The sequence below is a fragment of the Oryzias melastigma genome, linkage group LG11 (genome assembly GCF_002922805.2).
Source record: "Oryzias melastigma strain HK-1 linkage group LG11, ASM292280v2, whole genome shotgun sequence".
Lineage (NCBI taxonomy): Eukaryota > Metazoa > Chordata > Actinopteri > Beloniformes > Adrianichthyidae > Oryzias > Oryzias melastigma.
This window is the reverse complement of record NC_050522.1, coordinates 11,564,696-11,576,196: the sequence shown is the minus strand read 5'-3', so window position 1 is coordinate 11,576,196 and position 11,501 is coordinate 11,564,696. Positions and strand designations below refer to the sequence as shown.

Genomic DNA, 11,501 nt, shown 5'->3' with positions numbered 1-11,501 from the left:
ATAAGCAAATTATAAGCATCTTACTAATGCTTATTAATATCTTATTAATACTTAACAAGCACACCTTAATATAAAGCGTTACCAACAAATGTTGTAAAAAATCTTTTTAAAATCTTTTTTGTGGGCACATTTTTAATTTTATTTCCTCCATTGACCTTAATTTTAAATATTTCCACAGTGGGTACATGTCAGGAATAAAGTCACCGTCTTCATTTGAACTGAATAAACAAAAAAAATGTTTTAGACAAATGTTTTATAAACTGCATTTAATTTATGTAGCTTTAAAATGAATAAATAAACTGATAAAATGCTGAAAACTCTTTCTCTTCTCAGCTAAACACTCTCTGAAATACTTCATTACTGGTACTGCTGGAACAACAAACTTTCCAGAGTTTGTGGGTTTATTAATGATGGATGAAGTTCAGATTGGTTACTACGACAGCAACATAAAGAAAGCAGAACCCAAACAGAACTGGATGAGACAACTGTTCAAACTACAACCCCAACTCGGAGTGTTTCTTTCCCAGACATGCATTTACAATCATCAACTCTTTGAGGCCAACAAGAATTTTGTCAAGCAGCGCTTAAACCAAACTGAAGGTAATGTAAATATTTATTAAAAGAATTCTCCATGAAGAGGCCAGATTCTGAGTTTCGTATTTAAAAAGCACACAAATACTTTAAATGACTCAGCATTAAATTCACCTGAAGAGTTTCATCAGTATGACTCAATATCAAAAGAAATCCAACAGTTCTGTTTTAAGGCTTCAAGGATTATCATGCAAATTTAAAAATCTGAATTGTCTAAATAACTGCAGCTCAAACCTCTTTAAAGTTTCTGTGTTCTTCTTTGGTGTTCAGGTTCTCATGTTCTTCAAACCCTGAACGGCTGTGAGTGGGACGATGAAAGCAATGAAACCAAAGCCTTCGATCAGTACGGATATGATGGAGAAGACCTCATCTCTCTAGACCTTCAGACCATGACATGGATTACTCCTAAAGCACAGGCTGTTGTCATCAAATATTTGTGGGATGCAGATAAACCGAGATTAGACCGCAATAAAAACGCATACATGTCACTGTGTCCTGGATACTTGAAGGACTTATTGCATTATAGGAGTATTTTTGGGCAGAAAACAGGTAGAGTCAACAATAGCTGGTTCATGAAAATAAATGCTGTACATGTAAAAATGTTATTCTTAAATTTTCCTTGTGCAGAGCGTCCTTCAGTGTCTCTCCTCCAGAAGACTCCCTCCTCTCTGGTCAGCTGTCATGCTACTGGATTTTATCCTGACAGAGCTGATCTGTTCTGGAGGAAAGATGGAGAGGAGATTCATGAGGGAGTGGAGAAGGGAGAGATCCTCCCCAACAATGATGGAACCTTCCAGATGAGCTCTGAGCTGAGTGTTTCATCAGTCAAACAAGAGGACTGGAGGAGGTATGACTGTGTGTTCCAGCTTTCTGGAGTAAAGGAAGACATCATCATCACACTGAACAAAGCAAAGATCCAGACAAACTGGGGTAAGATCATAAACTTCAGCCATTCAGCCCCAACATGACTCTCCTGTACCTGTTGCTGCTAATCTTCTTTAAAAACAATGGCATCTATGGAGTTTCTACCAATAATTTACTGAAATACTTTTCATTTACATGGTTCATTTCATGAACATCTGTCTGACCCATACTTTTTTTTTGTCAGTTTCTCCTTCAGAGTTTCCAGTTCATCATTATGCAATTGGAGTTGTTGCTGCAGTGGTTCTGCTCCTGGTGCTCGGTGGAGTCCTCTACTGGTGGAGAAAGAGATGGTGAAAAATATTGAATTAACAAAGGATTTATTATTTGCATTCTCACTTTTATCCAGGCGCTTTACATCGGTTAAAACTCAAACTGCTTTGCAATCTGTTAGATGCTCATCAGGGCGGGGCCTTCCACCTCCTTATACATGCTAAATCCCGCCTCCACTTCCTTTCGACCTATTAGGTCTTAGGTTACAGAAGAGAATGTGCTATCGGCTAAATTATTGGCTTCTATCTGGATAACTTGCACTTCAACTGCTGTGTGACAACTCTAAAAGAGATTTTGGAGCACATCTTTAGGGCTGCTGTGAACTTTAAGACAGCGGTCCCCAACCCTCGGGCCGCTGACTGGTACCGGTATCGGTCTGTGGCTCACTTGGTACCGGGTCAGAGACAGAAAAAAAACCAAAGCGTGCAGGGGGGCGTGCTAGTCCAATGATTTTAACAAGTCTAAAGGTTTAAACTTAGCCTTTGTGATTAAATTCTCCTTTCACTTCAAAGTAGATGCTAATCAAACGCTAACTTTAGCCCTGTCTGAACTTTAAGGTGTAATGAGTAAATAACGCAAAATAAAACGACACATCCATCGTAAAATGGGTATTTTCTGAATATAATAATCATCTTTATTATCTGTGTTTGTGAAACATTGGACTGAAGACTGTCGCCACATTTCATTACACAGAGCGGCTCCTGCTGCGTGAGAGCTGATGTCTCCAGAAATCCGTTTTTGTCGAGGAAGACTCGGTTTTGTCTGTAAATAGCAGCTGTTTTTTCTGTGAAGTTGAAGGTCTCGCTTCAGTTTCCTCACTGGTTCTTTTCTGCCTCAGAGAAACGTTTTAAATGCGTTTTATTGTTTTGTTTATGTTAAGTCGGAGCTACGAACTTAGCAAGTAGCCGCTCTCAGTCAAGAGACCAACACGGATGTAGAGAGCGATGTCCTAGAGTTTTTCAAAAGAGTCAGTTTGTTGCTCATTAAAGATGACTTGTCTTTACAGATGATCTGGCATAAAAAGCAGATTTAAGCAAATGAATAAAATCCAAAGCATCGCAAGAATGATTTTGTTTAGCTGTGAATGATGATGATCTGTACATGAAAGACACAAAAACACTTCCGTTTTTTTAACTTGAAAGATGAACACATGATCAGGATTGTATCAACATTGTTCTGTCTTCATAAAGGTTATTTCTAGTATACAGTACATTACTATAGTATTCTGCTGAGTAGCTTTTTTTATTAAAAAACATGTTATCATTTCAATGTTGTACGTGTATTTAACTATAAAAAAATGATATTCTGGGATATTTCTGCAGTTTTATGCATATGTGACATATTCTTATGTGTTTTGATGTAAATAAAAAAATCCCACATATTGGATTTGTTTCAGTTTAATTTCACCATGTAATTTGATGCTTTGTAGCATTGTAAATAACTATAATCATCACAATTGTTTTCTCTTCTTTTAGGCTCAATCAATGAATTTATTTATTTGGTATTTTAACTTGACTGCAGTCAAACAAGGTGTCATACATTAAAAAATGCTTTATTTAAATGCATCTCCAGCCCACAGCAGTCTGACATGAAGTGTAGATTATTTGTGTAAAGCAGTCTTCTCATGTTGACATTTTTACTCGTATAATATTAATATGGATATTGGTACATACATGTTTTTGTTTATCTGAATGTTTGAATGTATGTTATATTTTTGTGGGTTTTAAATCCCGACCAATAGATCTATTGTTCTGCATTCACACCACGCTCTGCAAAGCAGCTATGTTCTGATTCTCTCATGGTGGAATGATCAGACCATCTTAGCTCGAACAGCAGCCTCATTTATAGTCTGAAAAAAAGAAATCAAAACCTGAATTATTGTGCAACTTCATAGTCATAGCAGAAAACATTGAGACTCCTTCAAATAATAAAAGTTAAGCCCAAATGACCCTTTCTGAAAACTTTCCTGACATGGAACCGTCCTAGAGGAAGGAAAATCTTCATAGATGTTTTTTCTTGGGACATTTAAAAAAAAAAAAATCTTGCACTTTATTATACTTTGACCTTTATTTTTTTGCTTGTTTTGCTCCTTATATTTTAGCTGGTGTTTGATAAAAGTGTCTTTTAATTGACTTACTGTAAAATTAATATTTGTTGTCCTCTTAGTTTACCTTAAATCTTCTAATGGTAGACCCAGCTTTTATTTGAAAATTTGGCAGCTTTTGCTTGTTAAAAAATGTTTTTAAAATGTGATAGTTAATTATATGATTTTCATATTGGATTATAAACTGCATATTTAAGCTGAGAATACCATAATAATGGACTTGATTTTTCTGAGCTTTTCCTGACCCTCAAAGCGGTTACAATGTACATCCGTTGTTCATTGTTCGTGGTAAGCTACCAATGTAGCCACAGCTGCCCTGGGAAAGACTGACAGAGATGTGGATGCCAGTACACGCCTGGAGCCCCCGGACATTCATGCACATTCACACCCCAGTGAACCCACACAGGAGGCAAAGACGGTAAGCCGCCTTGCCCAAGGACACATCGACAGTTGGATGGAGAGACCGGGGATCGAAACACAAATCCTTCCATCATTGGTCGACATCCTCAACCACCTGAGCCACTGTCACCCTAAACTGTGTTATCAAATCACAGATGGAATTGTCAATGGAAAATTAAGCATTTGTTAGAATTATGGGTGAAAAAAGTATCCTTTCAGAAAAGTTTGTGAGTAGAACCATCTGTCAGATATTTAGGCAATAGAGATTTTATCAACTCCATGAAAAAGCAAAAAGTCCAGCAGAAGATGGTTTGACCTTAATATGGGATCTAGATCCAATGAAATTGGTTGTTCTCTTCAGAGAAATGTTAATGGTTGCATTTATGGAAAAAAAAGAGAGAGAAAGATATGGAACAACTGCTTGCAGCACCCTTGTGGATGTAAGGCAAGAAAAATGACAGTTTTGAGTCCTAAGAGAGTCAAAACAAAATTATGACAATGTTCAGAGATATGCTGCTGGTGATAACATCTTTGTAAAACTGCATCTCAGTGACAAGGAAACTGGCTTTCTTGATTTAATGTTGCAGGACAAACTCACCTGTTGGGGTATAAATTTGACCTTGAGAACAGTTAGGAAACTGCCCAAAACTACGCAGGGTCATTGACCTGAAGAGAATTGGGACCACAACAATAAAGGTTACTGTAAAAAGACCCCAAGTATTTGTGAGTTTGAATCCTATAGATCTTCAAAGGTTCTACTTCTTGAGCTTACACATGTCTAGACCTGTCTAAAGTTTTACAGAGACTATCTGAATGATCCAGAGGAGGTTTGGGAAAAGGTCATACAATGAGATGAAACCAAAATGGAACTCTACTTTTATGCCAAGTTCATTCATTCATCTACTTAGCTGCTTGTCCCTTTCGGGGTCATGGGGCTGCCAGAGCCCAACCCGGCTATTGATGGGTGAAGGCAGGATACACCCTGAACAGGTCGGCAGTCTGTTGCAATCACACACCCATTCACACTAACTTTACACCTGTGGCAAATTTAGAGTAACCAATTAACCTATGAAGCACGTGCCTCTTCGCCCTGCGTGTTCTCTGGCTGCTGAGGTAATGTCCTGCTGCCCCTCTTTTCGGTTTGCCCCCACAAGTTCATGTGGAACTTGCTACTGCTTTTTACAGGTCTCGTTGCCTTCACCACAACTAACCACAGGTGCTTCATGGCCCTCTCTCTACCCACTTTGCTTTGTGACTGGGTCAGCTGCTGAGCAGCAGCATTTCTCCCCCCTCCATCCAGCGAATTGCACCGCTGCGCTAGCTGTTTTATAACTGGGCAGAACTTTAGGGACTCGTGCTCCTACATCTCTCTGGAATCCTGGGGCCTTTTCAAGAAGCAGGTTTTGTTGAATCTCTGAGTTCGTGAACCCAGAGTCAAGGAAAACTCAGAGTTTCTGGTTTCAGAAACGGAGGTGACTTAAACCCGTGAAAGTGGGTTAAACCAAACCCGTTTCACAATGCGGAGTGAGCTGAACTCAGAGTTCATCACTATGACAACTGACTCTGTGAACTTAACCTGGTCTGGAGCAAGTTTCCTTCAGGAAACTCAGAGATTGGATTGCACCTTAATAAAAATTAAAATTCTATATTACATCTGTTTTGGATACATTTTAGAGAAGCAGTGTGAACAACAAAATTGTTACAATGGATGAAATATATTGAATTGCTTACTGATCATAACTTTACAAAGCCCACATATTAACCAGTGAAATTTTGAGGAAGAGCAGACGTTAAAATGTGTTTTTTTTGCATTTTTACGGAAAGCGTTCATTTGTATAATTACGGGGAAAACTAGTTCAATTATTGACAGATCAAAAACCATTCCTGGGAGCTCTTTTCTCCCACGCCAACTCACTCTGTTTTGATGCAGAAAATGTGCTCGTCGTCGGCATATGCTTATAAGAGCACATCAATTTCTGTCACCGTGAAGTATGACACCCTAATAGTGTTTCCAGTTGCCATGGTAAATCATAATGTCTTTGCTCCATTGCTCCATTGTTCAGGGCTTTTTATGGTTGTGACACTCTGGCCTGATTTTGAGACCAACAGCCCAGAGTTGATTGAACAAATTATTTTCAGCTGGTCTGAAACTGATAATTCTGAATTTGCAAACTCTGAGTCAGTCAACTGAGTTCAGGTTTGAACTCTGAATTTGTTAAGCTTTTTGAAACGGGCTCCAGCTCAGTTGAAGAAAAAAAACAAAGATGTACCTGGATCTATTTGTCTGAAGGAGATGCATCTGATTGCAGTTTCTATGTTTTTTCAACAGTTTCTATGTTTTTTCAAATTTCATTTTTTTGTCTGCTCCTGACTTACCCTATTCTGAATAAAGAAACAATAAAAAAAATGCAGTTTCTTAATCTTTGTCCTCTATAATAAAAATGCCACAAAAACAACCCCCCCCCCCCACACACACACAGACACACACACACAAAAATAAATTTTCAGGTAAGGTGGGCTTCAACAGCTTTTTTTTATTTTGTTTTGTTTTGTTTTGTTTTGTTTTTTTTAAATCTAATCCTTTTATATTTACCTGCACTAATTTCAGAATTACTGCAGGGGGAGCAACAACGTTTCAATAGTATAATGTCAACATAGTTTGTGTAAAATGTCAATACACTCCTTGGTGCATACCCATTACATCACTAAATCCAGCAACTCAAAGGGTAATCCAGGTCAGTAAACAAATCCAAAAACTTGATAAATCCAAGAGACAACTCCAGGTCCAAATACAGAAACAGGATCAGAGGCAATGCTTGTGGGAACATGGCACAAATTACAACTAAGTGGCGGAGAAGTAGAGGAATATTTTTAACAGGTGGGGGTAATGAGGCTGACGAGGAAGGAAACTGAATGTGGCAATGATGTAATAAGCAACAACTACTGGAGCTCTGGCAGGAGAGCATGATAGGGACACCTTTTTTCGGTTTCTTCTGAATTAAATACAAAACTTCATAGCAAATTGCAAGAACAGTAGATCTGAAATTACTTCAAAAATTCAAAATGCAAGATTCAAGATTGATTTGTCATTCACAGCTTTCATTACATACAAAATTACATTCCAGTACAAATAAAGTTTAAACAGACAAGTCATTTTATGACATTTAAAGATGAATTGTAAGGAACATTTTCACTTGAACTGTGGAACCTAAAAACATGACAATTTAATGTAATTTCAAGTCAAATCAAGTCCAAGGAAAATGAAAGCAATGCTCAAAGATATTCTGGTGAGAACATCCCTTACGTAAGTGCATCTCAGTGGTGAGGTGTTGAAACTGGTTTTCTCTCATGTAAATACCATTTATGCATTCTTTCCACAAGTGGGGTTTTAAGAAATAGATCTCCAATGTTTTTCCTGCTTAAACCACCACATGTCTAGACCTGTCAAGTTATCCAGAGACTTTCTGAATTAACCAAAGGAGGACTGGGAGAATGTTGTGATCAAATTAAACCAACATTTTTTTTTGTTTTTTATTTTAGTCTCATGCTTTAATTTTGAAAACTTGTCCTACAACTTTAGCTGAATAACAGAAGAGTGACTGCATCACTTGAATATCCAGAAGACTCCTACCTCTCCAATCAGCTGTCATGCTACTGGATTTTATCCAGTCAGAGCTGATCTGTTCTGGAGGAAAGATGGAGAAGAGATTAATAAAGGAGTGGAGAAAGGACACATTCTCTCCAACCATGATGGAACCTTCCAGATGCGCTCTGAGCTGAGTGTTTCATTAATCAAAAATGAGGACTGGAAGAGGTATGACTCTGTGTTCCAGCTTTCTGGAGTAAAGGAAGACATCATCATCACACTGAACAAAACAGAGATCATGACAAACTGGGGTAAGATCATAAACTTCAGCCACCATGAATCTTTATCTACCACCCTGCCAAGTATTATGTGATCCAGTTAATCTCATTTAAAAACAGTAACCTATGAGAAATTTCAAGCAAAACTTTAGTCTAACGCTTGTAATCTGTCACATGTTGCTTCTCAGTTTCTTATCCAGAGTTTCCAGTTGGTCCAGTTGTTGGAGGAGCTGCTGGACTGGTTCTGCTCCTGGTGATCAGTGGAGTGTTCTACTTCTGTTGGAGAAAAAGAAAAGGTGAGAAACAATTAATTTAAACAAACAAAACAAAGCCCAGATTTTAAGAACACAAAAAAAATAATAATAAAAGAAACAGATTTAAAATGAGTGTCTTTTCTACTCTATATTATTTGACTGTAACAACATCTGTTATTTCTGTTACAGATTTTGAGCCTGTTAATGGTAAGTGTTTTCTGTTTAGTCATTTAACCTATTTTGTTTTTGGTTAAGAGATGCAGCAAAAGGCTCTACACTCTACATACAACACAATGGCTAATTACATCAGGTCAGAGATACAAACAGAAAATGAAATGTGAACAAAATATAGTCTTTATAGCTTTATAGAAAAACAGCTTTTCTTAAACAGCCAATCCAGGATCTGCTAAACAGGATAAAAATATACATTAGTACTCTTGGTAAATTGAGAAACATATATTCTAGCAGTAGTCCGTGTGAATTATGGCTAAAAATGTACCCCCCCAATTGTCTTTTTGGACACTAAACAATAGATGAAGTACATATCTCTACAATTGTATCACTTTGGACTTGCTTTTGATCATCATTCATTTGTTTTATCATGTCTGTCAAAATGATCTAAACTTATCCAGGCTGATTAGTCATTGTACAACTTCATCTTCTTTCTTCTTTTCCTTTCGGCTTTTCCCTTCAGGGGTCGCCACAGCGAATCAGTTTCCTCCATCTAAGCCTGTCTTCAGCATCCTCCACTCTAACACCAGCCACCTTCATGTCTTCATTCACTGCATCCATAAACCTCCTCTTTGGTCTTCCTCTAGACCTCTTTCCTGGCAGCTCTAGACTCAGCATCCTTCTACCAATATATTCACTGTCTCTCCTCTGAACATGTCCAAACCATCTCAGTCTGGCCTCTCTGACTTTATCTCCAAAACCTCTAACATGTGCTGTCCCTCTGATGTATTCATTCCTGATCCTATCCATCCTGGTAACTCCCAAAGAGAACCTCAGCATTGTACAACTAATAATCTTAATTTTATTGATTGTGTCTTTGCACACAAACTTGTCCATTTTAAATATTATTGTTATTGTGTTTCCATGAAAGCTTGCATAAACTTTTTTAAGTAGAACCTCATTATATATTATATTATTATTATCTCATTATATGAGACTGATCACTCTGGAAGTCAAAATGCCATCCATAATAGAAATTGTAATGCTGTCCTCAAATTACATGACAATGGGAAACACTTCCACAGTCATCGGTCTCAATGAAAACATGATGAAATCTATTGAATTGATCATCAAAGAAGCTGGAGTAATAACTTCTTATTTTGAAAACACCGACACTTTCACTGACATAAAAACTTGTTTTTGAAGCTTGAAATATCCATTTTGAGCTACTGGCTTGCATTTTGAGAAAGTTACTTGCTTTTGTAGGTTACCTACAATGTTTTGCCGAGTGGAGGGAAAAACAGGGGACCTTTTTTATTATCGTTTCCACAAAAATAAGTAAAATATTGAAGTTCAGGAGAGCCGAGCTGGCTGCCCGTGCTCCCCGCAGTGGCTGTCTTTCTCCCGACCTGTGGAGCTCACAAGCTCCGCTGAAGTCCAGGCCATACTGCGACAGGACAAAAATGCTTGTATTGGATTAGTATTTTACCTGCTGATCTGGTCACTGAAAACATCATGTGGCCAAAGCTGAGTTCTTGATTGGCTAATGTGACACAGCGACCTGTCAAACTGATCTGCTGCGAAATGCAGCCAGACATTTGACCGCAGTGCATGCTCGTGTGCTTGCCAAGTAAGCGCTTTTATATAAGCCCGCCCACTATCACAAGAAAGGAAACGGGATTGGCTAGAACTTCAAAATACTCAAGAGAGAAGAAGTGACTGACATGTCCAAAGACCAATAGATGTTCAATGAAACTAAGTACCGAAATGCGGCACCGTTTGCAGCAGCTTCTTTTGGTTTCGCTAGAACCATGAAAATTATAACAGTTCCTACTTTGAACCTAACTTCGGTGCCCAACCCTAATTGTAATTTGGCATCCCCTTCAGCATATGGTGCCATAGGCGGCTGCCTGTGCCCAGGGCTGGCCCTGCCTCTGCACTTTATGTTTCTGCGACAATGTGTCAAATACTGGATCTAAGAGTTCTATGCTGATGATGGCAAGGCATGTGGAAAACATCTTTTTAAGGTTCTGCACATTTCTATTCATCCCTCCATCCTTCTTATCCTGCTGTATTATTTTCGGGGTTAAGAGGCTGCCAGCACCTAACCTGGCTACAGTTGGGAGACAGCAGCACTTACAGTCACACCTAGTGATAGTTAAGAGAGTGATGAATCAACCTATGAATTATGTCTTTGGCCTGAGAGAGGAAGCTGGAATTCCTGACCTACAGATGCATAGAGAGAACATTCAAACTCTTCTGCACATTTTGTAGACTTAAAATTGTGTTGCCATCCATCTACTTGACCATGTAGCATTTGGGGGTTGAGACTGCAATTCTTCTCCATGGGATTCTTCTGTAAGATGAGTGAGGGACAGCCTGGTCCATCTTGGAGGATGTTTATATACATTTTTTTACAATCATGCTTCAACTAGCAAACACTTATACAAGACACAAGTATAAGTAGGGGAGAGACAGATTTTTATTTTTCTTGACCCCTCCCATCCCAAAATCTTGTGGACTGTGCAAGAGGCCCATGAGCACCGTTCATGATAAGTACATGCTTGCCTTCCAAACTTCCTTTTCAAACTCCCCCACTGCATCCCAGATGCACCTCCTACTTTTTCCAAGCTTGTGCCATAGATCCGCCTTCCGGAGGACGACGGCTGCTAAAGTGAAAGCAGCTGCCGCACCTGAACGAATTCAAAAAAGCAACCATCTGAGACAAAGGCCTGCTGACAGGGTTGTGATGTAGAGGTGGGGCTACTGGTTGTGCCCTAAGCAGTTCTGATCCCTCCCTAACATTAGGGAGGGATCAGAACATTCTACACAACACACAACAACACTCACTGAGGAGTACATTCAATAACAAGACCGAACTGAAGTAGATTTGGACTGTTTTCTGAAACCCAAAAGATTATTAG

At 38.6% G+C, this 11,501-nt stretch overlaps 1 protein-coding gene across 1 annotated transcript in view; it reads left to right on the top strand.

The window, feature by feature from the left end:
• Window positions 1-3,169, top strand: part of LOC112161885 (major histocompatibility complex class I-related gene protein) — a 5,265-nt gene extending 2,096 nt beyond the window's left edge. The window contains exons 2-5 of the mRNA XM_024297399.2: window positions 334-600; window positions 862-1,140; window positions 1,219-1,521; window positions 1,700-3,169. Coding sequence (XP_024153167.1) covers window positions 408-600; window positions 862-1,140; window positions 1,219-1,521; window positions 1,700-1,809 — 885 coding nt within the window. The 5' untranslated portion in view covers window positions 334-407 and the 3' untranslated portion in view covers window positions 1,810-3,169. The remainder of the gene's footprint in view (window positions 1-333; window positions 601-861; window positions 1,141-1,218; window positions 1,522-1,699) is intronic.
• The last annotated feature ends 8,332 nt before the right edge of the window (window positions 3,170-11,501 follow it).